This window comes from Dichomitus squalens (assembly GCF_000275845.1).
Source record: "Dichomitus squalens LYAD-421 SS1 unplaced genomic scaffold DICSQscaffold_4, whole genome shotgun sequence".
NCBI lineage: Eukaryota > Fungi > Basidiomycota > Agaricomycetes > Polyporales > Polyporaceae > Dichomitus > Dichomitus squalens.
This window is the reverse complement of record NW_006766886.1, coordinates 614,260-640,515: the sequence shown is the minus strand read 5'-3', so window position 1 is coordinate 640,515 and position 26,256 is coordinate 614,260. Positions and strand designations below refer to the sequence as shown.

Below are 26,256 nucleotides of genomic sequence, written 5' to 3'. Positions count from 1 at the left end.
TGGGCCTCGGACCGCCCCGGAAAACCCCCGGTTCGACAAGGCAAAAAGTGCGTTCAACGGTCGCACCGTGGAAATGGGATCTCACCGTTGAATATCACCCGTCAGTTATCCGCGGCGGCAACGTGTTTTTACATCCGTAGAGATTTACCACCTGAGACGCCAAGCTGAACGGGGTTATTCCACGGTTGCTCTCGGTATCCGCAAACAATCCTGCATGTGCCGGCCCTAAACATGGGCGCCAAATGCCAGTCGCCCTGATTCTGACCATTCTCTTGTCTGCATCGACATTCTCCTATTGCTTGTGACATCTGACTTTCATGGAACTATCTTAGGGTGCGTTGGGTGCATGACTGCTGTCGTGTCTACATTTCTTGGCCCCCTTTATCACCGTTCCTGGGGTGTGCATACAGTACCAGAGTTGTCGGGCAGAGCCCAGTGATGGACGGTCGGCATAAGGTAAGTCGCAATCTTCAGAGTTGTGAGTTTCTCAGGTAAGTCCAGCTATGTTGTTTGGCCATTCTGGCAAAGATATCGATCAGGTAAGTCACTCTTCTCAAATATCTGCATTCTTCCCGGTGAGTATTTGCTGCTCTTCCCTGAATATCTGACTCCGTCTACCCAAACTCCCATATGTGTCCTTAGCGTTGGCATGGATGTACTGCAGGAGTGGCAAGGGTCAAAAGGACATGGTCATTGAGAGTACCAGAGGGTCTCGAGCTTGCATAGTTTATATTGATAACCCTACCTGTACTATGTACTCAGCATGCCGTAATGCGACCGTAACGCTGCAATCTGCAGCGTGTTTAGCTACACTCTTGTACTGCATCATAATTGATTCCCTATTGATATCCAGCTGGCGCAAGCGAGGATCCGGCACCCGGAAACCGTGCAAATTCCCATGTTTTACAGATGTAAATCCCGCCCTTCTGACCCGCTGTCTAAGCGAGGTTTTTCTCCTGTCTGAGACCACGCCAGATTGACCGTGGAAAGCCGTCATCTTGACGCACTTTTTGCTGGTCCATAAACCGGTGTTCGACCAGGGTTTTCTGCTCCATTTCCTTGGCCGGACCGCACTATTTCCTCGGATTTCCCCTGTGGGTTTCGCACAGTCCCGGGCGCCATAGTGCACTAGAGCGGGGTGACGTGGAACGCGGTCTGAACCGTATAGACGCTCGAGAAACGTTGATCACGTGTGTCTTGAATAGGTAAGATTGGCCCGGTGCACAATCTAGGGCGTCACGTGGTCGGAATTGTCACGCTGGGGCTTCGTTTGGCAGGCATGAATGATGAAAAAACTATAGGCTCTGCGGTGGGCCCTCTTTTCAGCTTACAGCGCCTTGCATAAGTCCGTGAACGCGCGGGATTTTTTCTCTCCGGCGTCTACCCTACCCGACCTGCCTAAACAGGCCACATCATAGTCACAGGCCCAGACACGATGGGCAGCGCTCGGGATCCCTTCGCGTGAAACGGAGGTTTGTTTTCGGGACAGTCGTAACTTGTCCCTTTGCCGACGTGTGCCAAAGGACGCTGAAGGGTCGGCAATGGGAAAGTTGTACTTGCTCAGAGGTTCTACAGCCCTTTGACAAAGAGCGATTCGAGGCGGTGCCTGTAGTGAGAGCTCCCCTGAGGCTGAGCCTGCTCGCTGGGCCACTGGCATTTCCAAGAGTGAGTATGCTATGGGCCCAGTAGACTCGCGCATAAGTACTTGTAGTCATACGGTGTTTATGGTGCACGGAGATAGTTTGCATGAGGGCAACAGTCACTGCACGAGATCATATCAAACGGGCCCTTGCCAATGATTACATCACTTGCGATGCTGTGGGTGGCCAGCCTCAAGTCACTCCTAAATGCTTGAGAGTTGGACATGCATATGGTTGATGAAACATGTCGAGAACACGTTGAAGCTACTGCACTGACTCAGGCATGATCATGTATATGCGACTGCACCTTTACTATGGTACCTCCTGTTTAGATCAGGGTACAGGATCCCCTGGGGGGCCAATGGGAACTCAAATACAGACATGGAAGTACCGCACGCATATCCATACTTCAAAACATTGTGGATTTACCTGGGTATGCGTGTGGTCAACCAACGGGGCCGTGATGCGCTGTCATGGAGTAGTCCCTGTGACCATGATATGGCCTGTTTAGGCAGGTCGGGTAGTTTAGACGCCGGAGAGAAAAAAATCCGCGCGTTCACGGACTTATGCAAGGCGCTGTATGATATGTCCAAAAACCAGTAAAGTCTAGGAAAGGGAAAATAACATACCAGCTGGCAGGGCACCTACGCCCTTGCCTCCGAATATGCCAAAGCGAACTCTACGGGATCGTAACTCCATCGAAAATCTTGGACACTATGCCCAGAAGAGGTTACAGTGATTTGCAAAAAACACTGCAGGTCGCGCGCGTGGGCAAGGCTATTTGTTCCTAATTGGCATCCCCGGGAAGCGCTTGCCCGGGACGGAACGGCTCAACATTCTCTGTACTTATTTGCATTTGAATCTGATAGAGTACAAGGAGGGATGTAGGAAAATTAATTCCCTTTGATTCCGAAGCAGCCATGGAATTGCCAACTCAAGCATTGTTATAATAGATACAATGGTCCTGAGCGCCCAGTGCCCGAAACAGAAGTTCGCGCCGTAAACGCCCGGGAACAAACATGGGCAAATAGCTCGCCGCGCGGATGCGACCTGCAGTGTTTTTTGCAAATCACTGTAAGAGTACCGTCACGGCAACCTGCAAGGAGCCGAGGAACCGGAGACAAGGAGAATGTGCTGCCATTGGCATCGGAGGTGCGCTTCCCGGCCCAGCTGGGCATCACGAAGAAATATCGTAGCCACCGCGTCCTTCCAAACGACATTCTTGAGGAGCTCGATCGGGAAGGCATCACTCCGGACAACTAATGATCCCTACCCCATTATCTTTATTCGTGTTATAACTATACTATGTGTGCTCCGCTAATGCTACATATTCCCCTCTACTTGTCCAGTTGACCACTCTCTCCTCTGCGCGACACTCCCACCTACTTATCGGCTTTAATCAACAAGTTAATATGTTTGGCGCCCTGCTTCACGTGCTTCGTAACGCCGTGACATAGCAGTAGGTTGTGCACCGGGCCAATCTTACACATGTACGTACATACTCAGGTAGCCAGGAATGCCCGAAAGGCCCTCCCGATGAACCATACGTTTGAAGACCTCACCATCGGCATACTGTCGAGATTTCTTGCAGACGTACTTACGAGCCTTGAGCTTGAATGCTTCCTACTAGCTGAGATCACGAGGGCTACGGCATGTTACAGCCCGAGAGCCGTCTTGTGACCGTCCTCGAGCATATGAGAACCGACACATCACGGGAGATCTTCTGGGTTGATTACTTGAAAGCGAGCTCATTGACATACGTTGATGTTCTTCATTCGACCGCGATTATGGTAAGGGCGTCCAGGAACAACCTCCCCCTCGCGGGGATCAAAGTCGTCGAGGTAATCCGTCTTTCCTTCAGTTGCTCCTCAGCACACAGCTCAATCACCCTCCAGTTCGCAGGACTCGCGCCTGGACCAATGGCAGGGATGATCTTGGCCGACTTCGGTGCTGACGTTGTCCGTATCGACCGCCCCACTGCCAGTGCTGTCCCTACAACAGACATCCTGGGCAGGGGGAAGCGATCCATCGCTATCAACCCCAAGGCTTGTCCTCAAAGGGACCCTTAGCTTCCGGTAGTTCCCACTGACACAGCTGCGCATACAGACTCGGAGCGGGTATGCCGTCGTCCGGGAGCTTGTGGAACGGGCGGACGTCCTGATAGACCCCTTCCGGCCGGGGGTCATGGAACGTCTCAAGCTGGGCCCGGAAGTATTTCTCGGAAATCCGGCTACGAAAAGTAAAGGTGTGAACGAGAAGCTGGTGTACGCGCGGCTGGTAGGGTTCCCTCGGACAGGCGGGTACATGATATGGGCTACTTTGTGCTGGTGCTAACACTCTTTCCATGCAGGTCCGCACAAGGATATGGCGGGTTGGTGACTACAATCACAGTGCTACGTCTTTGCATTAATGAGCCCTATGGGCAGGCCACGACCTGAACTACCTCGCCATAAGCGGCGTCCTGTCTGTTCGTATCAGCACTGCCGCCTGCAGGCCGTTGCTGACGTTCACTTGACCAACCAGATGTTCCCTGGGGAGGGTAAACCTGAGTTCCCTCTCAATCTCCTGGCTGACTTTGCAGGGGGCGCGCTGATGTGCGTGGTTGGTATCCTGTTGGCACTCTTCGAACGCACTCGAAGCGGTGTTGGACAAGTTGTGGACACAGACATGGTTTGTTCATTGTTGGGACATCAGCAGGAACGGTCTCGCTGATCCTCCCGCAGGTCACCGGAGTACGCTATCTTGCTTCGTACCCGCTTCTGCTATCGCAGCTCCAGCTGCCTACATTCGGAGAGACTAGGGCAGGTGGTCTCCTGGATGGCGGCTGTCCCTTCTACAATGTTTACACCTGCGCGGACGGACGATGGGTGTCCGTAGCGTGCTTGGAGCCCCAGTTCTTCCGAACCTTTCTCACGCGCTTCCTTGGGGCCCTGCCGAAAGACTTTTCTATAGGTGGATGGCGGCCGTCGGAAGCGGATCAACAAGACAGAGATATATGGCCTCGTTTGAAGACGTTCCTGGAGCGGGGCTTCAGTTTGCAACCTCGCGACTACTGGACAAACGTGTTCCATGGTCCGTCGTCATCTCAAGTCCACGCATTGTGAATCGTGTATTGACTGAGTCCGTGTAGGCACCGACGCGTGCGTCCTTCCGGTCCTCGAAAGAAGCGAAGCAGCAGCCATAGCCTCGACTCCATCTCGAAACGCTGTGGTCCCTCCTCCCCACCCAGGTCTCTCGAGGACTCCTTCTGTCCTCTCACCATCGCCGACCTCTTCGAACTGGGCAGAATCGTCCTATCTCCCTCCAGGCGCTCATACACAACGGATTCTATCCGAACTCGGGCTGAGCAGTGACGACATGGCAGCGCTTCGCGAAGAGGGGGCGCTAGGGAAGCCTCCTGTGGCAAAGCTTTAGTACTCAACTACGCATCGCGCCCCTATTCACGATCCTCTAATCGTGCGAGTCGTGCAATAACCTTACGAGAGGACAGCATCGATATCACCAACCACATACGAGCTCGTGGTAGTACTTAGTCCCCGCCTTCCACATGCTTTGTATGTATGTGACACTCGGCAGACGATTCGGCTTGACTCTTTCTGACAAGGCAGATGATGAGGTTAATGGCATGACAATCAAACTGCAACAGTCAAGTCGGCTTGAGAGGACGCATTGATGGGCAACAGACGCCTTTGACTCACCGTACAAACTCGTGAAACCCTGACGCGATGCGGCAACCGCGACAAACCCAGCAGACCCAAGCAGAGAAAGGAGACGTCATACACTGTGATCCCAGGTGGACTTGATACGATGCCTCGGGACGAACGCCCAGATGACGAGCAACAGCCCCATCATCGCGATTAACCTGCCTCATCTGCCGTCAGTGTTGTCCCGCACCATCGTCCTCTCTGCCCTTGGCTCAAGGATAGACCGGAGAAGAGAGCACTCACAGAGGCTGCAAGCTGTTGATGCTCGTCCCCGACGCGATTGCGCCAGTGACGAACGGGAACACCGCCGCGCCCGCGGAACCGAAGCTGGCCATCCAGCCGATGGAGCCAGAGATGAGCTCGGGGGGCAGGACGCTGCCCGCGTGGTTCATGACGATGGGGAAGATGGGCCCGAGGAAGAAGCCGACGAAGGAGATGGCGACGGCGTCGCCGACGAGCGACGGGACGAGCCAGACAATGAGCTCTAGCCTGTGGACACGGCTTCGTGAGAGGACGGCTGGAAGGGGGGGAAGGGGAGAGCTACCCGAGGCTCAAGAGGACGTAGAGGAATATGACGCGCCATTCGCCGAGCTGCGGGGAGGCCGGTTCCGGATCATATAATTGTCTGCTGAGAGATCGAGAACAGACGGACCTTCTTGTTGAGCGGGAGCAGGGCAAGCCGGCCGATGGTCAGCCCGCCCCAGAAGCCGGACGAGATGTACCCGGAGCTGTGTCCCCCGTGGCGCTCGTTGATGACGAACGTGACGATCCAGCCGCCGATGGTTACCTCGACGCCGACGTACGTGAGCAGGAAGAACGCCATGAGGTGCACGGCGCGGAGGCGGAAGACCTGCTTGTACTTGCTCACGCCCTGCAGCGAGTCCTCCGTCTTCTCGTGCGGCTGCTGACCGACTTCTTTCAGACACTCTGCCGCCGTCATACGCAACGTGCCACTACGTCAGCGTCCTGGCTCAGATGGGGCGTACGCGGCGGGGGAAGGGAGAGATTGCACCGCGGCGCACTCACCGTCCGTGCTCTTGAACTTGAACGTGAAGGCCTGGACGATCCCGTTCGTGACGACGAGCCCGATGTGAATGAGGTATACGAGATGCCACCGGGGCAGGCTCGCGAACTGCGTGGACACCAGCGGAGCGCACATCGCGCCGACCCCGTAGACGGCGTGCATGATGCCCATCTTGGTGGACGTGTCCTCGGACAGGCTGGCGAGGTATCCGTTGGAGCCCGCGTCCTGCGGCACGGTGGTCGACAGCGCGTCCTACAGCCGAGAGGTACGAACGTGAGTGACTCACCAGGAATGCGCCTCCGAAGCCTGCGAACAGGAAGCCGATGACGAACGCTGGAAAAGGTGCGCCGGATGCCTGGAGGGCGTTCCCGACGGCGACGATGAGCGACGCTGAATCGGCCCCGACCGTTAGTAATTCCTGCTGCTTCAGGCTTCGGTGAAGCCGGCTCTCACCTACAAACATCATCTGGATAGCAGAGGGATACTGTGATAAGCGTTGGTCAAATTAGAAGGGATGAAGTGCCATCCAACCATTCCAAACCCGAAGCGGTCTGTGAGGTACATGTATACGGAAGCACCGGAGATAAATCCCTAAGCAGGCCAATGTAGTTAAGTAGTAAGGTTTGCAGGTCGCGGACTCACGATAGAATTGGCGATGAAGATGAGTGATACCACGGCGTAACTGACCTGTGAGTGTGTGTGCATGAGTGTGCATATATGTTCCAATAAGAGTAAGGGCCATCACATACATGGTAGACCTCCTGAAGCCGAGGAATGAGAGGTCCGGTTGTACCGTCGTTCCAGCCTGCGACGTATATGGCCATGCAGAGGGCGCCGAACTGCAGCCAGCTTTTGCGGCGCTGGGCCTTCGTAAGCATTGGGAAAGCTGTATCCTCATTCTGGAGAGGGTGTTCGCCCTTCTCCATGGACAGGTTGTCCTTTAAGCCCTCGTCGATGGGGGTGGTGGCGGACGCCTGCCTCTGGTCGACGGGAATCGGGGCAGCGAATCCTAGGGACGAGATTGCTGGGGATTGAGTCGTAGCCATGGTACAGATTGGTGAGTATCTCAGAGGCTCGAGCTCCTGGCGTCTTATGCTGGAAGCAGTGGGCGGCATGCCCAGCCCAGGCGGGTAAACGTGAGTCAGTGTATGGATGGCATGTCATGAGAGATCCACGCATGACGCCAAGGGCCATGGTCCCGTGCCCCAGGAAGCGAGGGTCGTGTTGTTGCGATATGCCCCATCTCGCGGCTGAGATGTACGAAGGCTTGAGACGAGACAAGACTGGAATTTGGGGGCCGCAGGAGGCCGGCGGAGTCGTATGGCTCCTGAACGGCACTCGGTAAGAGAGCATATACGTGCTCTCGAGCGGTGAAGGATGCCAGATTGCAACGACACTAGATCCATTGCGAATGTAACGAGTAGCAGTAGGAACTTACATCGTGCGTGAGCGCTAGATCGTCGTGGACTGGTCCGTCACTCGTCCGCACAGAAAGCGACGTAGTGGACCAGCGGAAATTTTTCGGAAGCCTCGGAGAAACTGCACTTTCCATTTGGCCCATCGGCGATTGCCAGCGAAGTTCGAGCCCCGACGTGCGCGCAACGCGTCGTACAGGAGATCAGACCGTCCCGTTGCGCGTGCAGGCATACGCGGACTCCGAGTCCTCGACCTCCCGGGACCATTCTTCATGTCTTTCATGTGCATGACAATTGGTATATGCCAATTGAATGACAAGCGCGGGATGTCCGTGTTTGGTACATGATCACTAGTTGACTGACCGACACAAGAAGCAAGCCAAGCAGGGACGCTGCAGCAAATGTGCATCCTCGTGGTGTGGATGCTGCGAGGACGTACGATGTGGTCAGGATGTGAGTCCATGCTGAGCACCTGCGAAGAGGTGTCGAGTGAAAGTGGATGGAGCGTGGGTTGGCTTGGGCGACGCGAGACGCAATGGAGAGCACAGCGGGCCAGGCAAGCGGTGGCGAAGAGTACTTGAAGGGCTTTGAGATGTGGCTGCCGGTCAAGATGTCGAACGCCGTAGCACGGACGCTATGATTCAAAGAGATCGAGGGATGTTTGAGAGAGTGGGACAAGGGGTGGATGTTCAAAAGATTGGATGAGGTGCATGTATCGTTGCCGGAGAAGACAGAAGTGCAGTTGCTTCTCTGGTCTGGCGATGTTGTAAGTGCATATGTAGTACTTGGACAAACAAGAATAAGCTCGCGTGCCCGGACCAATGCTTGTGATGACATTGACAGCTGGCGCCCCCCCGTTTCACGTGGGCGCGAAGTCTAGATGTCCGGGAGGGCGATATCACATGCGGGGAAGGACGCTATAACCCCGCGCTCATCTGGGGTCGTAGCGTTTCTCTCATCCTCCAGTTCGCAACTTTCCACCAGTACACATCCTCACCATGCCGCAACTCTCATTCAAAGGCCAGACAGTGATCGTTACTGGTGCAGGAGGAGGTCTTGGCAAGGCGTACGTACACATACACTCGCCTCTGGCGGTGGCAGGCGCGCTGACAGTAACGCGGCGATGTCATACACAGCTACTCGCTGCTCTTTGCGGCCAAAGGCGCGAACGTCGTCGTCAACGACTTCAACAAGGACGCGGCACAGAAGGTCGTGGATGAGATCACGAAAGGTGTGTGTCGAAGACAATTGCTCCCGGGTCAGAAGCTGAGCCCACCACTACCCTGCAGACGGAGGCAAGGCTGTCGTGAACAACTCTTCAGCAACCGATGGCGAAGCGGTCATTAAGACCGCCCTCGATGCGTTCGGTAACGTCACTATCCTCATCAACAATGCCGGTATCCTACGGGACAAGGGGTGCGTGTAGTCCAGTCTCCTCCGCGTGGCTCAGCTATATCCCCTTGGACATGCAGCTTCAAGAACATGTCCGACCAGGAATGGGATCAGATCATGGCCGTGCACTTGAAGGGCTCCTATGCTTGCGCTAAGGCTGCGTGGCCCCACTTCCAGAAGCAGGGCTTCGGTCGCATAGTGAACACCGCCAGTGCAGCAGGCTTGTACGGTGCGTTCCGGCCTATCTCTTCTACTACCTGCGCCGTGAATTTATATCCTACTGTCATCACACACAGGCAACTTTGGACAGGCCAACTACAGTGCTGCAAAGATGGCTCTGGTTGGTTTCACGAAAGCACTCGCTGCAGAGGGTGCCCGGTATAACATTAGAGCAACAGTGATCGCTCCCGTACGTGTGTCTACTCTAATCCAGCCATGCAATCCGTCTCTCACCATCGCCTATGCAGATGGCGGCTTCTGCAATGACAGAAACCATCATGCCGCCAGAAATGCTGGCGAACTTGAAGGTAAGTACTCGGCATTGGCTTCAATAAGCAAATCTATGAACATTCCACTCCTCTTGTAGCCCGAGTTCGTCGCGCCGTTTGTTCTTGCCATCACCCATCCAGACGCGCCGGACGCGAGCGGCAAGATCTTCGAGGTCGGCGCGGGCTTCATCGCGGAGATCCGGTGGGAGCGCAGCAAGGGCGCGGTGTTCAAGACGGACAAGACGTTTACGCCCTCTGCCGTAAGTGGCAGTCTGTTGAGGTGTTCACGTATGTTGCTCATGCTCATGCGCATCGGAACATCAGGTCCAAGAGAAGTGGGAACAAATCACAGACTTCGAAACTGATCCAGAACAGTAAGCCTCTGCATCCCCCTACTGAGAGCTTGGGACCCGACTCAAGCCTTGTGGTGTAGCCCACAGGGTCTCCCTGATTTCGATATCAAGGCAAGACACTTCGGCGGGTCTGTCTAATTCGACGATGCTGATGTTTTGGCAGGCTAAAATCGCGGAGTCCTCGAAAGTCACCGAGAACCCGCAAGCATCGCAAGAAGTCCGCTTCGACGGGAAGACTGTCATCGTCACTGGTGCCGGGTCCGGGCTCGGGCGCGCATACGCACTGCTGTACGCGCGTCTCGGCGCGAACGTCGTCGTGAACGATGTCAACGGCAAGGCTGCCCAAGCCATCGTCGACGAGATCACGAAGGGTGCGTTTCACGCTGCATGCCTGGTTTCCCCCGATACTTATATGCGCTGCGTAGCTGGAGGGAAGGCCGTCGCCGCGGTGACGTCCGCCGAGGACGGCGAGGGCATCGTGAAGACCGCGCTGGACAAGTTTGGGGGCGCACACGTCCTTGTGGCGAACGCCGGCCTCGCACGCCCGAGCGCGTTTGAGAAGCTGTCCGAGAAGGACTGGGACGAGGTCCTTGCGGTCCACCTCAGGTCTACGTATAAGGTGAGGTTCGCCGCGAGGAGAGGACGCCATGCAGAGATTGATTCGGGTGTGGACAGTGCGCGAAGGCCCTCTGGCCCATCTTCCTCAAGCAGAAGTATGGTCGCATCGTCACCATGGGTTCCCAGTCCGGTCTTTGTGAGTCGGGTTTTCTGGGGACAATCGGGACAATGCTGACCACATGAACAAGATGGTTTGCCTGGCCTTGTGAACTATTCCACCGCGAAGGCCGGTATCCTCGGGTTCACCAAGACGCTGGCCATCGAGGGAAAGAAGTACAACATCTTTGCGAACGTTGTCATCCCTTCCGCGGGTGCCGCTGCAGGGCTTGGTCGGTAAGTCGATGCATGATCGGTTCCGCCCTGGTCGGCATGGACGGTGTGTGCTGATCGTCCTGCTAGAGCCGGCCATCACATAGAGGCAGTCAAGGAGGAGTACATCGCACCCCTCGTTGGCTACCTCAGCAGCGATGCGAACGACGAGACGACTGGTGGCATCTTCCAGATCGCAGGTGGTTGGATTGCGCAGATCCAGTGGCAGCGTGCTGGTGGGCACGGCTTCCCCGTCAACAAGCCGTTGCAGCCTGAAGACATCATTGCAAAGTGGAAGGTCCTCACTGACTTCGGTAAGCACGTCAGGTCAGTTCTCTTGTCCCCGCACCGAGTGCTCACGGGGTCCGCAGACGACGGCCGCGCCACGAACCCTGCGAGCACCCAGGAGGCGTTCATGCAGATCGCCGAGAACTTCGGCAACGTCGACGAGAACGCCGCGAGCGGCTCAGACCCAGGCTCCCCCGACAGTCCCTACGCGGACCCCGAGGATTCAGAGGTCGTCGCGGAGGCGAAGAAGGAGGTGCCGGAGCCTGTCGAGTACAGCTACACAGAGCGCGACGTCATCCTGTACAATCTCGGCATCGGCGCGACCGAGCAGGAGCTGCAGTGGACGTACGAGAACCACGAGGACTTCGCCGCGCTGCCGACGTTCGGCGTCATCCCCCAGTTCCAGGCGAGCGCGGGCCTCTCGTTCGACTTCCTGCCCAACTTCAACCCGGTGAGTTGTGCCCACACTTGCTGACGTAGTGTGTTCCCCGTTTCTGACCAGTCCGGGCTCTCGTGTGTGCACCGTTGACGTACAGGCGAAGCTGCTCCATGGCGAGCAGTACCTGTCCATCAAGGCACCTATCCCGACTAGCGGCGAGCTCGTCAACGAGGCCAGGTAAGTACAGCGAGCGTACAGACCGAGAGGAGGCTCGCTGAGGCCAGAGACAGGCTAGTGGAGGTTCTGGACAAGGGCAAGGCCGCTGCCGTCACCGCCATCGTCGTAACAAAGGACAAGCACACGGGCAAGGTCATCTTCGAGAACCAGTCCACCATGTTCATCCGTGGCTCGGGCGGCTTTGGGGGCAAGCGGACAGGCAAGGGTGCGTATCTCATTTTGTCTGCGAGGGCCGGTGTCCGCCTTGCTGAACACCCGCTGTTCTTCATTTCCTTACTCCACCACATTGCGTGCAGACCGCGGCGCGGCGTCCGCAGAGAATCCCATTCCTAAGCGGAAGCCGGACGCGGTGGTCGAAGAGAAGACACTCCCTATCCAGGCTGCGTTGTACCGGTGAGCATGGCGTTACACTTGGAGTCTTTCGCGCACCGTGCTGACCGCGCGGCCACCCCAGCCTGAGCGGCGACTCAAACCCCCTCCACGTATGTTATGTTCCGCGTAGCCCTTGCTCATTTCCGCTGGTCTGCTGACACCCTCTGCGCTGCTGAAGATCCTCCCCGAATTCGCCGCCGTCGGTGGGTTCGACAAGCCTATTCTGCACGGTAATTATCTGCCCAATTTGTCAAACGTCCTTGTTCGTGTCCGTCGTTAGCTGACCATTGTGCCTACTATATCAGGACTCTGCTCTATGGGCATCTCGGGCAAGCACGTTCTCAAGTCCTTCGGCGAGTTCACGGACATCAAAGTGCGGTAAGTACCTTTCCCCACCGCTTGCGCGCTTGCTCATACTCGCACGTTGGTCCTGTATCCGGCTATGCTGTTGCTGACGTTGGGCGCACGTTCGCATAGATTCGCGGGCGTAGTCTATCCGGGAGAGACTCTCGTGACCGAGATGTGGAAAGAAGGCGATAAGGTTATCTTTAGTGCGTACTCCCGCTGCCGGGGGCAGTGTTCTGTGGGAAACGAATACAGCTAACGCGGCGGTATTTGTTTTCACCCCCCAGCCACCAAGGTTAAGGAACGTCAGACGACGGTTCTCGCAGCAGCAGCGGCAACGCTCGCCAACCCGGACACCCCACTAAAGGCGAAGCTTTGAGAATTTTCGGGGCGTTAACTCATGCGGGCGCGAACTCTATCCGGACATGACGTGCACTTATCCTGTATATGCTATCTCCCACTGCCGCTACCCTAATTGTACTTCTACTTGAGACGAGCCTGCACAGCGGAGCATGGCGGACGACAAGGGCATAGCATTCCGAGCATTCGCAGAACATGCGTGTGTACATGGTTCCTACGTCGAGATCCCTGGGGTATACTGCACTCTGTTAGAATGAACCAGAACAGTATGGACCCATACCCGAAGCTAGTTTGTTCATGAGACTCGGTGCGGGTGCAAAGAGGGGTGTAGGAAAAGGAGCGACTGGTTAAGGTGCAATGATTATTCCGAGTGGAAGGTATCCCGAGGGCGGTGGTATATGTCATCGACCGGAAGCAAGCCAATACGGTACAGCTACACATTAGTCAGTCCGTCGTAAAGAAAGATCGTCGTTATGTCCCATGGCACAATAAGATAAGGAGGTACGCATGCGTTTGAATTGAGTCCTCTAGCGCGAGCAAGTGCGTGGCATCTCAGCATGTGTTGAGTTGGGCGAGGTCCACGACTCCTAGAGGTGCGCAAATAGCGACAATGAGCTCAGAAGGAATTGGCAGAGACAGGACAGGAAACGCACCAGGGTAGTACCAAAATGTGACGGCGACGATGACATACAGACACATGAGGATCATTCCTTCTAGCCAGTTGCTGCGTCGCGGAGAGGATTAGAAACGTGTTAGCAATGCGTTCGGAGCAATGGAGCAAACGGAAAGTGGAGACGCGTGAAGCGCGCATAAAGTGTGCATCACGACGATGCAAGTGCCGTCGCGCCACCATGTTATATGGGAATCGACCCACCTCTTACCGTCCTGCACGACGTAATTCACCACAAGCACTGCGGGCACAAGCGCAGAAGTCAGCACGGGCCTCACACGTATAACTCATCAGTGGAGAACATGCACGCACCGGACAGGAACAGGACGATGGACTCGAATGGGTCGAACAACATGCTCATGGGCTTGCCGAGGATCCAGCCGAGGGTGACAATGAACGGGATAACGAATAGCGCAATTTGCTGTGTGACGCATTTCATGCATGTCAATATAGGAGGGTGTTTGGGGGCGTACGACTTACAATACTCGAACCAACCGCGACACCGAGAGACAGCGTGAGCTTGTCCTTCACGGACACAGTGACAGCCGTTACGTGTTCTGTGGCCAGGAAAGCGCACGGGAGCAGAGATGAGAAAGAGGATGCCGACATCAGCTCGGATCGGCCACACTCGGGGATAGTGCTGCAGCGGCGTACCTGCGGCGTTACCAACGATAGGGAGCAGAATGAGCCCAACGAACGTCTTGCTGATGTGCCCACTTGCGGTCAGACCATTGATGGAATCAACGAGGAACTCGGCGGTCACCGCAACGACCTATTGATGTTTCGTAGCAAAAAACGTCAGCGTCGACGAGTCTGACAGAGAGCACGGGCATGGGCATCCGGGAAGGCAGGCCGGACGTACCACAGTCACCACGGTGAGCAGAGCAATCGTAAGCAGAACGCTCATCTGAGGGGTCTCCTCCTCCTCTCCCTCTGAAGTAGGTTGAGAAGCAGGGTCACTCTCAGGGTCTCCGTTCCGGGGAAGCTCTTGGTGGCCAGTGGAAGGACTGGACGGGGGGGAACCCGCGAGACTACCACTAGTAATGCGGTTCAAGGGCACTGAGGACCCATCAGCGGAAGTAGAGTCGCCGTTAGCGGCAGCATTGCGGTTCCTCTTCTGGTACTTAGTAGACTTGAAGATGTCCGGGTTTTTGTCATCATAGAGATCCTTGTGCGAGAACAGCTGGAAGACCAAGTACGACCCATAAACTGTATCATATGGAAATGGATGGTTTGCGGTGGACAGGTTGAATAGAAGCATTTATGTTAGCCTGGCCGGATAGACGAAGAAAGGAATGGCACGCACTGAAGAGAAGGATGATAGCCGCCTAGCACAATACGTGGACACGTCGTCAGCGATACTCTAGGCATGACATTGCCGGACACCGGCAGCGCAGGAACTCACCCCGTGGCTGACTGCCAGAATGTCCTTCGCCTCCGGACCATCCGGGATTTGAGCGCCGGCAGCTGTGTGGAAAGCAGCCGGGAGGAGGACAGCGATGACGGAAATTATCAGCAGTGAGGAATTGAGCTGCACGACACCTGCAGAATGTACCCGTGCAGCCAGTACCACAGTGCGACGAACGGATCGGGTGTGGTTGCGGGTGGCACGGAGCGGGAGCGGTGGACGTGAGTAATCTTCCTACACAGCCCCGGCGCAGGCGCAGCCCGGCAGAGAACGGCAGAAAAACCAATACGCACTGACACCGAAGCCCTGCTCTGAGAACCTTGTACCGCCCGCGAAGAAACACATTCCGAGGACGAGCACTGCAGTACGGGAGGCATTGTGTTGGCAAGCACCAAATCAGCAACCAATGTTCAAAGAGCGCCTCTTGTGGTTTGATGGACGCACGCAGGTTACTCAAGATAGAGCCGATAACTGAATACAACAAACGTTAGTTGTGATCGACAGCTAGGCGGCAGCCCATATAGGCAGCTACATTCGGAAAATCACGTACGGGACGCTTGGACAACTTGCAGCTGACATTGGACGAGCGCGATGATCTAGAGAGAAAGGTCCCGCATCAATTCGGGAATCAATAGCGGATGGCAGATACTAAGTACATACAGCCACAATCAGCTCGACGCTGGACAAAAGGCGATGGGTGATGTCAGCTTCGGAATACGCTGTGCAAGAGTGGGAAAGCGTACGCGTTACCCTATACATATGATGGTGTTAGACAGGCAGATGAATGATTGTGGCGAGAGTAGCTACCAGTGTGGCATTGAGAAGCCCTGCGAGAGTCTGTCCCACACGCATAGACAGCTCGTCGGTCGCAAATGCAAGCAACTTGTGACGGATGAGGACTGTGTTAGATGCATTACCACAACAGAAACGTACCTTAGCCAAAGGGATGATTGCAAGGAACGAGACTGGAACCCACGTCAATAAAAGCTAGGTCACGGCAGGAGATCTTACGCACAGACAAAGATGAGAGTGTCGTGCTCGTTACTCTTTGACAGTGCGAAGTGACATGCCCACTACAAAGAGAGTGAGGCACCATGATGGGGACACGCAAATTGGGACTCACCGAGATGGGGATGAAGACAAGTAGAACATTCAGCCCTGCAGCATCGAAGCTCAGAACCTGACACGATGAAGCAGGCAAGTGAAGTCTCACAGGACCCGAGGATAATGGCCTTAACGCCTTGCCAAAAAGGTGGCGCTTGTCCTACTGGCTTCGGAGGCATGGTGAGCTTGCGGATGATTTCTGAGCGACGACTGGATGTGCGTGTGGTAGGCCCTGCGAGCCCGTTGGTCCCCGACCTATTTGTAGTAGTCCTTCTGCGAGAGGGGCGGTTGTCACCTTCAGATACGCTGAGTGTGCGTTTCACCTCGGCCGTTGTGGCGTCCTGTGGTTCAGCCATGACTGAGAAGGATAAAAAGCGCGGTTCAGAGCGGTGCAGCTGTAGTCGGGAAACGAGGGATAGGGCTAACAGGGAGGCGTCAGGTAGAGTCCAAAGAATTAGCAGGCCGTTGTTCTTATGGGAAGTGAGGCGATGGGAAGGGCCGTGGGGCGCTGCGTTGGTTCAAGGCTTGTATCCGATCCAGTGTCAGGGGTCTCTGGCTTGGCGCCGTTCACATCCCGCCTCTCGTTCGCCCAAGCAATCCGTCACCGTCCGAGCGACGCCATCACCACGGAGAATCCTATGGCTTACTCCCAAACATCGTTGCGTGGCCTCACGCGCATGCCCGTCGACTCGCTATCATCACTATACGTTGTCATGCAAGCGTCGGAATTATTATCGCTATTGTTTATCTCATGCTGTTGCTTTCAGGCCTAAAAATATGGCGAGAGCGTTGCCTCCCTCACAAAAAGGGTAGCTAGTGCGCAGAGGGCACCACGAACGACTCGTGGCTTTGCGTGACGATGGTGCAGACACATATTTGGCAACGGATCTGACTACCTTAGGTAGTACGCAACTCGAATGCGGCGACAAGGCCTCGAGTCACAATCGTGCGTCCCGCAATGTACCGTCTTCCGTTGGCTGTGGTAATTTTCGCCTACTCAATTCTTCGTGGCACGACATATTACGGGTCGCATTCTTGGCGACAGTCTTCTGCGCATGACAATGCCATATATATAGGCAAGGAAGCGTACGACGTACATTATAGTCGATGCCCAGCTGCTTCCATGCGTGTAGTCATGGTTGGAAACATTGCCACGAACGTTCCCTCCACGCGTACGTCTGGCGGAGACGATGTTGCGAATGAATACTTACTCTGATTTCAGTGTCCGGCTAATCCTACCTACGCTCCGTTCACGAAGTGCCTCTAGCTGGAACCCTTTCCAGCCACAAACATTCGCTTCAAAAGTTGACACACCAGGACTTCTAGGTAAGCTGCTCCGATACGACGATCGGTCCTCCGTACGCAAGCTCTTACACCGCCGCCTACAACTACCTCATTCTTTCGACCAGCGAGTATCAGTGAGTCGGCATAACGGCGGCCTTTGACGTACATCAAGCTTCGAGGTGTATGCCACATGCCAAATTCGTGAACCCCTCAGGCGATATACCGAGATACCACTTCGCTATCAGGGTCGTGGCCCTATGCATGCGTGCCCAGCGGGGCGATGATGAACTAATCATGCATTGCTTTATCGCACATTCCCGAAGAAGCGAGGCACTCGTCCCGAAATTCACCGGATGCGCGGCATCATCAATGGCACCCCTGAGGCTATTGAGGCGTTCATCTCGAGCGGATCCCGGTCAATGGTTTACCTGGGCGCTGTACTGGTTGCAGGGAGCATGTATTATGGCGGTATGGCGCACACTACCCATGGTTCGCCATGGTATACCTGTTCGAGGAACCGCCGCGGCTGCTCGACTCATAATAACTCAGGCCTCAGCTAGTCAATGCGTAGAAGGTTCGCTACTCATCTCACACCCTTCTTGTACAGCCCTTCGGTCACATCGCGGCGGATTTCGGCGTCGCGCCCTGGTTCTAGCGACGGAAGTATTTTTTGCGGGCGTTCGTGGCTCGTTCTTCACAATATTGACTTCCCGTATACTCCAGCTGGTGTACTTGATTAACATCTCTCCGATTTGGACTGCCGATCGACAGGGTCCAGCCCACATCGATTCCCAATACTGCTGCCCGCCTAATGTATCTCCGCATAGAAGTCTACGTCTCGGGGCCCCCGTTCGTTGCCGCAGCGTGTTACCCTCATGCCTGCGAGATTGACTGCAGATTGCTGCAGGTATTCGAACTCCTGATCCTCACAGCGGTCTTGCTTTCCCGTCATAGCTAAAATTGGTGCTGTATCAGGGTCACGTCACCCCATGCCTTCTGCTACTGCTACCTCAAAGTCTACGGTAAGCTGTTGCTCAAATGCTTCACCCTCCGCAGGGAGGCCCATAACTCAAGGAAATCGGTGCATTGGTGCGAAAGTTGAGCGTCATGAGCAGTTACCGAAGGGTCATGCCACAACACGGCAGAAAATTACGTCCGCACACCAGCGTACAAATAAGTCAGGAAGTCCTCATGGATTATGCATGTTAATGGAGTCTAACGGTTTGCGCCACTAATGTTCTAGCTTGATCCATTGTATGAGCGTCCAATATCGGACCGAGGTCCTCGTCATTAGTAGGGGGGTAAGTGATATTGGTGTGTACACCAGCTCAACGTTGCACCAAGCTTCGCACGGTACCATTAATTCTTCTGGGGTCCCCATATAAACAATTGGTTGTGTTTCCCGAGGGCAGTGCATTGATGAATACAGCATAGTGCCCGCTCAATGCGCAAACGTCTGCCTCCCCCGCGCCTGGACCTCGGGCCTCAGCTTGACCCCGTCTCACCGCTGTCTATTTCCACGATATCGGCTCACAATCGAAGACTACCCGACCGCCCGCCGCCGCCGCAGTGTAGGCTGTGCTTCGATCCGACGCTCTTTATCACTACCTTCGTACTGCGCTAAGTAAGTACCTGTGCATAGGCCGACACTCACGCGTAGCCGTCAGCTGTCAGCGGTTAGGCCAGTTGCCGTATGTCGGCTGACATCGATTGGCACGACTTACCTCTACGCTTACTTCGCCGCCGATCGCATGCTTGTCCTACAGCATTCAGGACATAATCCGCAGTCGAAAGCACGCGCAATTTCTAGCGGTGGCAGCGTAACACGTCTGATGTGTCGTCCCCAGCACGTCCAACCCTGACGGACTCGTGGGCACCCACGATAGGGGCACAGCCGTTCATACGTACCCGGACGCCGCGTGCGGACCGACAACGTCTAAAGCGAGTCTTCATCCGGTCCTCGTCGACACCACCTACCCAACTAAGGCAAATTGCGATAACGACTCAGCTATGCATAACAAGGCGCCGCGACCCGTTGACCACAGCAGTCCATGTTATCCCGAGCATCCCAGCAACAGTCCAGGGCATGTTTTCGTGCTATGTATATGGCTGTCGCCAAATAGCGCTGCATTGATGCATCCGGGCGCTCGGTGATTCAAGTGGGACCCCGGTTGACTGTGCGTAGACCAAGACAATCGACGACGACATGCGGAGCAAGACGATGTCACTATGGCTTTGTGGAGCAGCCTCGATAGTATGTCGAGGTTCGACGACACATGAAAAGCTGAACCGCCACGCGTCATGCATCGACTCGGACTCTATGCATGACGCGTGGCGGATCGACGTTCTCACCCACGGCTACCGGCAGCTCGCGGTAGACAGCTCCAGGTACGATAGCGATGCTGTGTAGTTAAGGCAGAGGCTAATACACCTATCGGACCTGTAGACTCTAGTCCTGGCGGGACAGCGCATCATGAATACCCGGAAGGCCTTTGCTGTATTCTTCAGAGATGTATAGAAACAGTAGCATCGCCATGCGCGCTCGGTCGACTTCCTCACTGTCTTATATCATGTTCGTACTGCGTAAGGCCCGTAGTGGGTAATTGGATGCGACCATCTGGGTCGCTTGGGATTCGGAAAGTTCCCAAGCGAGTCCAGGCTGCTGTTTGGGCTCGGGCGCGTTCGAAGCAGCTTTCTGTTGTAGAACTGTTGAGGTTTAGTATTGACCTTGATCCTTCCAGCTCGATCAAAAATGACACCCGCACTATGAGTCGCTCCTTTTCTTAACATGCGAACTACTTACTGCGAGATGTCAACTCAGAGATGTGGTCGTTATCTGGAATTCAAGTTCGTGAACGCGGAATTAGAGCGGTCCCGGCGGCCGGCTTCCAAACCACATCAACACCTAGCAAACCACCTGGGCGGCAGCCCCAGGTACGCAGATCATCGGGTCTCAATAAGGTAAGTTGGATGCCTTGCGGCTCAGGAATGTTGAGGCGTGGTGGACCAAGGAAGTGTTTGATTCCATCGGCAGGCGCTTATGGTGCCATTCGTGTCTGCGAGGTGCATGGGGTCCCCTGAGTCGGCACATACCGTCGGTCTAGTAGTCTTCTTGTTGAAGTACCAGCGCGATGCCTGGTGTGCTTCATCTTCTAAAGCTGTAGGCTGTATAGGTCGACGTCCTTGTCTTCGAGAAGACTCGCGATGCAGCATCACAATAAAGTCACCTGCTTCGTCACATTGCTTCTTCCATAGCGCCCTGCCTCTCACCAGTGCTGGCGGATTCCGAGTTCGACGGTTCTCAACAATCACCGAAGGTGAGTCATTCGCCAACAGAGTAGATGCGAGGAACACATTTGTAGACGTGTGCGATGGAGATGGTAAGCGAAGGATCATAGCAATTAGTAGGGACTGCCAGTGCTATAGCTGTACTGTATGAGAACGTAGAAGAGCCGTTCATTGCGAGGAAATCTTCGACATGATGCTAGTACTGTACAAATGTGATGCAAGCGTTCCATTCCAGACAAGGTGAATTCTGTTTTGATTGTATTAGATGTGTTAATGTTTTTGGGCTGCCCATGCGACCGGGCGACCAAGGAGCAGAGTGATAGATGTGATATACAGCGGGACGAGTAGGAAAGCAGGGGATTACGAGTGTCGACATCGAAGAAACTTCCAAAGGCGATTAGCACACCAGAGCGCGAACTATGGGCATGGATGAGGAACAAGGTGCGTGGAACAAGGAGAGCCGCATCCTGTGCCTATCCTTGGTATGCGAAGGAGACAGCGCCGTACAAACCCGCCTCGCGGCCAAGGAGCCCATCCCCAAGGAGGACCTAATGACATCGATTTCTCATGAGCACCCACTCAGACCACAGGAACATCGACCAAGCTCACCTCCATCTTGCGCGCGTGCCACCCGACGCCAGTGCTCACGTTACCGTTCGCATCTGCGAGCGCCTCGAGCCCAACTCTCCACGGGTGATTCGGCTCGAGATCCCTCCGCAGGACGGGGCCCTGTCGCGACTGGTCGCCGGACGACGGCTCCGCGACCCAGCCGCTAGCAGTGTCGACGTACCATCCACGGCCGCCCTTGCTCCGGATGATGCGCCACGTTCCAGCGCCGGCGCCCAGACCGGTGAGCAAGGGCGGTGCGAGCTCGATGACACGCAAGCGCGTCGGCGGCTCCTCCACCTTCGGCGTCGACGTCAAGCTGAAGGAGAACGGAGGCGTACACAGAGGGCGCACGAGCTGTGCATGAAGCGCGATCGTGGCCTGGCGCGCCGACACGACCGGACCGCCGTATCCGAGCTCCGGGGTGGACGTGACGAGCGTCAGGACCTCGACGTTGCTCGCCTTTGTGGTGAGGAATTGCACAATAACGTGCAGTTCGAGATTCCGGATGTGAGATAGACCGAGGGAACGCAAGCGCGGCTGGGGTGGGCAGACGTCGAGGAGCAGCTCACGCGTGAGTGGCGTGCTCGATAGGTCAAGATAGACGAGCTGTCCACTCTTGAAACAAGGGGCATACTCAAAGATGTCGCGCACATCCTCCTCCGAGAGAGGGGATGGGAACGTCCAGTCGCCGTAGAGCGAAAGTTCGCGGAGATCCTGAGCGGCAGGCGCCTCCACAAGGAAGTTCCGGATGCTCTCCCCAGTGAGCCAGTTGCAGCGCTCGAGGGCGAGCGACTGCAGTCTGACGGTCGAAGACCGACCTAGGGCTGCCAGACCCTCAGGCGAGATGCGCGTGCACGAGAGATCGAGGTGGGTGAGGTGAGGGAACGCCTGTACGAGGGGCTCAAGGATGCGCGGCTGGAGGGACTTCACTCCACGCAAGCCTAGACGGCGTAACCCAGGGAAAATCAAGGACTCCTCTTGGACAAGTTTCCTGGAGCGTGTGCGCCGTCGTTCGAGTTCGTCCTCGATGTCGTCTTCGGAAGTGCCAAGGAGGAAGCTGTCGACAAATTGCGTCAGAGCGCTAACAAACACGCCGCTGACACAACCCGTCAAGTCGATGGCTTCGAGATCTTTGCATTCGCGCCGGCGATCAAGGTCTTCTTGCTCGGGGTCGTTCGGATCCGGGACCACGACGTCGCGTCCTCGCGAAGGACGGCCGCGTCCGCGAGACGCGGACCCGCGCAGGAGAAGTTCCTTCAGCACAGGGAACGTGAGCGCGCCATCCATGTACTCCGTAGCGCCAAAGGCACGTAAGTTAGGCAGCTCCTAGAGCACGTTCGTCAGTCAGTTCAGTCCGCCGGACGACAATAGACTACTGACCTTTAGGACGGCTACAAGCCTGTCACCGGTGACGAACCGGTTATTGACACCCTCCTCGACTGAACGCCTCATTCCGATGGTCCGGAAGTGGTTGAAATCTAGGTGCCAAACCAGGCGCCCCGGGTGCGGATCTTGCGGTTGCGGAACTGAGGGCCGGTAGCAGATGGTCAGTATAACGTACACAGACGTCGGGCAGAAACATGTCGCGGGCGTACCGTACATGCCGGGGTGAGCGCGCTCCATGACATCCTGGACGGCCACGCTTATGGAGCGCATGAGTTTCCACCGCGCGGGCGACCTGCTCTTCGTCCGGAGGCGTCGTGGACTGGGTTCTCGGCTCGCGGGCGGTGTGAGCAGCTCCGGGGGTATGGAGATATCGGGGCCGGACAGTCGCTCGAGGACCTTGTCGTGAAGGTCCGACGCTGCCTCGTCGGTACCGCCACTCTCGCCGAGCAGCGTGCGGGCAGCTAGGGCCGCAGTCTCCGCGTTCTTGAGCGTTCGGCCGACCATGAGTGCGGCTTGCTCTTCGCTGGCCTCTTCGTCGTCACCACCCGCTACCTCCTCCACGATCGACAACCATGAACGAGGGAGGCGGATCTCTACCTTGCGCCATAGCCACGGCTTGGCGGCTTCGTACCAGGCTCTGTTCGTCGAGCATATGCTAGCGAGGGTTTTGCGAACCACAGCTTCGGGCCAATAGGCACAAGGGTATGAGGAAGGCAGAGCGGTCGGTAGGCTGGGATGTTCGGAGCACAGAGGAGGATCAAGAGAGGTCACCAGGGGTGGCAGACCGGATGCGTAGATGTGAGCACATATTACGGTTAGCAGCTCTGGTGGAAATTGCTCGACAAGGGAAGGTCCTGTAGACATAGTAGAAGAGAGGTATAAGCGGAAGTGCTTGGATAGCTCCAGTCAGTTAGAGCGCGGCGAAATGGGGTCGTCGGCGGATAGGAGAGAAGGAACAGGGCAGAAACGGGAAAATCTGCGGCCTTATATGCCGAGTCATTTGGGAGAGAATAAACGGAGGTCGTGACCCGACATAGAGTTGGCGACATCGCCCAGAACGATCACCCACGCGCGCAGGAGTGGCTCATGGCAGGCGCTTGCACCCTTCCGGTTGTCGTTTCCGTCGAGCCGTCGAGCACCTTCCCGTTCGCACGCTTGCACTTCTTGCTTTCGGCAAACAATTCCGCTGCATGAATTAAGCTTTTGGGTGTCTTGCGCGACCGAACCTGACCGAACTCTGACCTATTTCAGTCGTAATACCCCCGTACACGTGACGGATCAAAAGACTAGGTCCGCCTCCGGGGCTTGTCCGGCATATCCCATCTCCACCTCCATGTAAGTCGGTATATATGTACAGTTAGACGGAAACGTGCTTACTCGAAATTTGCGGAATTCTCCCTGATGCCAGCTCAGCTCCGCCAGCCGCCTATGTGGACGCAAGTGTATGCCTGCAGAGCGACGCTAGCCTGACCTGTCACGAACGTTCATGAGTCCCCTGAACGGTGTCCGTGTGATGCTGTACGTACACCCGACGTCTTCACCGGCTCCTATAAGCGTCAGACAAGAACAAGGCGCACGCGCGGTTGCACCAGAGTTGAAACGTTGATGCGCTCTTGCATCATCATGGGACACGGTGGTGGTTTTGGGCAGTGAGGCCAAGGCCTTAATCCAAGTCTGGACCTCCCTATCCGCCAAGAAAAATGGGGCCATGCAAGTGCTAGCAACTGCGGCAAGAAACCCTCCCATGCGGAGGGGGCATGTGGTCAAGGCATGAGACAAGGGTGAGTATTCCTAGCAGCTTGCATTGTAGATTGAATGGCCCTAACTTTGGCTGACGTGAAGACTGGAATAGACGGCGTGATGTTTCGTGCTCAACCGGAAGCACACCTTACGGGCGACTCGACCTGGGAAGCCTCGGTAGTTGATACTGTTTCGTTACGACTTCTTCCCAAATTCTCTCATCTATCCAGGTTCAAATGCCTATGCGAGACGATCTTCCTCGCTTCTACCAGCCAGGCGTCGTATCGCTGCTCACAACATTCACCCATTCTTAGGTTCTCCACTTCTGGCATGGGCAATCACAGATGGGGCCTTCCGCGGCTAAATCTGGCGTTGAAACTGCCATTATTGCAGGGAACTTGTATAGCGGGTCTATTCACAGTGGCCTGCCGTCACAGGGAGAACCCAGACCTCGGCGGAGCATCCGAACAGATGTGAACGGCTCACAGAGGGCCAAATATACTCCCTGGTATGATCCTCCATGAGTGGCCCTCTCAGCATCTCCTCGGGCCCTCGCACAACCGGCAAAGTCTGGAAGCGTAGCAATGAAAGAGGAGAAGAGGAGGGATGCCGGCCTCGTGAGCAAAGTGGTTATCGTATACCCTCGATGTCCGACCAGTATGCAGTGAAGGCTCCTGCAGACAATCGGGATACTGTGACACCCGTAGCATCTTCCCGGCAAGTTTGATGATTAGAGACATTTTCAGAATAGACTAGGTAGACGTTCGCTGCCTTAGACACGGGCGAATCTCCTTTAGCCGCGCGTTCTGGTCACCATCACCGTTCAAACATTCCTGCGAATCGCGATGCTCCTGGAAGCTCAGCTGTCCAGCCCGACCCCGTCGTCGATCCGATTGGTGCGTTCAACTCTTTTAGCAGACGCTGAAGCACCGCACACGCGTCCTCAGGAACGTGCAGAGCGAGATCCGTCCTCGTCAAAGGATGCAACACCTGACAAGGGGTTGCGATGGAGGACATGTCTGCTGACCACGGGGCGCTGCCTCCGATCCATGCGAACAAGGCCTCCCCGTCGGACGCGTTCCCTCCCTCATGAGCCGCCGCTATATTGCGACGAGCAGCTGGTACTCGAGCCGAGCACAGACACGCTTCTGTGCGTGTATACGTGGTCGCATGTGCGTATGTCGATCTCCGAGAAGATGCATAGGCGAAATGTCGCAATGGATGGCGTGGATTCAAGCACCACTGAGATGCCGATTGCCGAAGGCGGATCGAGAGCGAGAAGCTCAGACGAGAACGGAGGAACGTCGACGGGGTCTGCGAGTGTCGTAATTATGTGTCGTTATTCTTACGCACCGTTCCCCCACTCCCCTGGCACTGAACGCATGTGCGACAGACGGCGCTGACTTTCCGGCGTATGAGGTCGCGCACGACGCGTCTGAGAAGATAGGGCGCCGGTTTTACAGCTAACCTGGTCTGCAGGTGTATAGGACATTTGGGCCAGGGCCACCAGGAAACCAAACCTACATGCCATTTTGCGGGAGAATACGGGCTTACAGAGGTACCTTCCTGGGAGGCATTTGCAGGCCGATCGTACTTAAGCAGTATTCACGACTTATTCCTGGCACAGATGACTGGTGGCCAGCAACAATGATGAGAGGTTGTCGGACGTGAGAAGACGCGGAGGGTGTACGTATGGATCTACCGCAGTTTGCGATAGACGCAGTACAGGTTGCGCCTTCATTCGGGACAACGTACCGACAACGATGAACCAGGCCCACTCTGCCAGTGCACGAGGTTCGATGACGTGCCTCGCATGCGGCTGCACGAAGTTGAAAAGGTATTG

At 55.8% G+C, this 26,256-nt stretch overlaps 4 protein-coding genes across 4 annotated transcripts; 1 reads left to right on the top strand and 3 right to left on the bottom strand.

Annotated features, from left to right (window-relative positions):
• Positions 1 to 3,466: 3,466 nt before the first annotated feature.
• DICSQDRAFT_99915 (MFS general substrate transporter) lies at positions 3,467 to 7,398 on the bottom strand. Its single transcript, XM_007362390.1, has 18 exons — positions 7,118 to 7,398; positions 7,011 to 7,055; positions 6,900 to 6,959; positions 6,822 to 6,834; positions 6,655 to 6,758; positions 6,371 to 6,593; positions 5,997 to 6,271; positions 5,889 to 5,935; positions 5,588 to 5,833; positions 5,339 to 5,502; positions 4,771 to 5,277; positions 4,364 to 4,712; positions 4,164 to 4,310; positions 4,067 to 4,107; positions 3,992 to 4,011; positions 3,745 to 3,937; positions 3,536 to 3,683; positions 3,467 to 3,481 (listed from the first exon to the last, which is right to left on the bottom strand). Exons 1-10 carry the CDS (start codon positions 7,292 to 7,294, stop codon positions 5,415 to 5,417), a joined length of 1,278 nt encoding a protein of 425 aa, XP_007362452.1. The 5' UTR covers positions 7,295 to 7,398; the 3' UTR covers positions 3,467 to 3,481; positions 3,536 to 3,683; positions 3,745 to 3,937; positions 3,992 to 4,011; positions 4,067 to 4,107; positions 4,164 to 4,310; positions 4,364 to 4,712; positions 4,771 to 5,277; positions 5,339 to 5,414.
• A 1,383-nt stretch (positions 7,399 to 8,781) lies between these two features.
• DICSQDRAFT_144407 (multifunctional beta-oxidation protein) lies at positions 8,782 to 12,943 on the top strand (the record flags this gene model as incomplete). Its single annotated transcript, XM_007362389.1, has 23 exons — positions 8,782 to 8,849; positions 8,920 to 9,014; positions 9,073 to 9,199; positions 9,256 to 9,404; positions 9,472 to 9,584; positions 9,643 to 9,702; positions 9,762 to 9,923; positions 9,988 to 10,037; positions 10,097 to 10,127; positions 10,180 to 10,387; positions 10,442 to 10,635; positions 10,692 to 10,770; positions 10,823 to 10,967; positions 11,034 to 11,257; positions 11,315 to 11,682; positions 11,768 to 11,847; positions 11,901 to 12,052; positions 12,144 to 12,240; positions 12,302 to 12,329; positions 12,398 to 12,449; positions 12,525 to 12,597; positions 12,697 to 12,770; positions 12,852 to 12,943. The coding sequence occupies 23 exons, from the start codon at positions 8,782 to 8,784 to the stop codon at positions 12,941 to 12,943; spliced, it is 2,721 nt and encodes a 906-aa protein (XP_007362451.1).
• Positions 12,944 to 13,476: 533 nt separating this feature from the next.
• DICSQDRAFT_166817 (calcium/proton exchanger) lies at positions 13,477 to 16,285 on the bottom strand (the record flags this gene model as incomplete). Its single annotated transcript, XM_007362388.1, has 19 exons — positions 13,477 to 13,511; positions 13,578 to 13,648; positions 13,799 to 13,835; positions 13,907 to 14,015; positions 14,075 to 14,151; positions 14,249 to 14,366; positions 14,457 to 14,803; positions 14,901 to 14,922; positions 15,000 to 15,236; positions 15,300 to 15,361; positions 15,447 to 15,473; positions 15,553 to 15,598; positions 15,663 to 15,681; positions 15,746 to 15,753; positions 15,810 to 15,884; positions 15,936 to 15,967; positions 16,018 to 16,075; positions 16,126 to 16,160; positions 16,216 to 16,285. The coding sequence occupies 19 exons, from the start codon at positions 16,283 to 16,285 to the stop codon at positions 13,477 to 13,479; spliced, it is 1,485 nt and encodes a 494-aa protein (XP_007362450.1).
• A 4,544-nt stretch (positions 16,286 to 20,829) lies between these two features.
• DICSQDRAFT_99909 (uncharacterized protein) lies at positions 20,830 to 23,607 on the bottom strand. Its single transcript, XM_007362387.1, has 4 exons — positions 22,883 to 23,607; positions 22,668 to 22,813; positions 21,288 to 22,613; positions 20,830 to 21,226 (listed from the first exon to the last, which is right to left on the bottom strand). The coding sequence occupies exons 1-4, from the start codon at positions 23,535 to 23,537 to the stop codon at positions 21,152 to 21,154; spliced, it is 2,202 nt and encodes a 733-aa protein (XP_007362449.1). The 5' UTR covers positions 23,538 to 23,607; the 3' UTR covers positions 20,830 to 21,151.
• Positions 23,608 to 26,256: the final 2,649 nt, after the last annotated feature.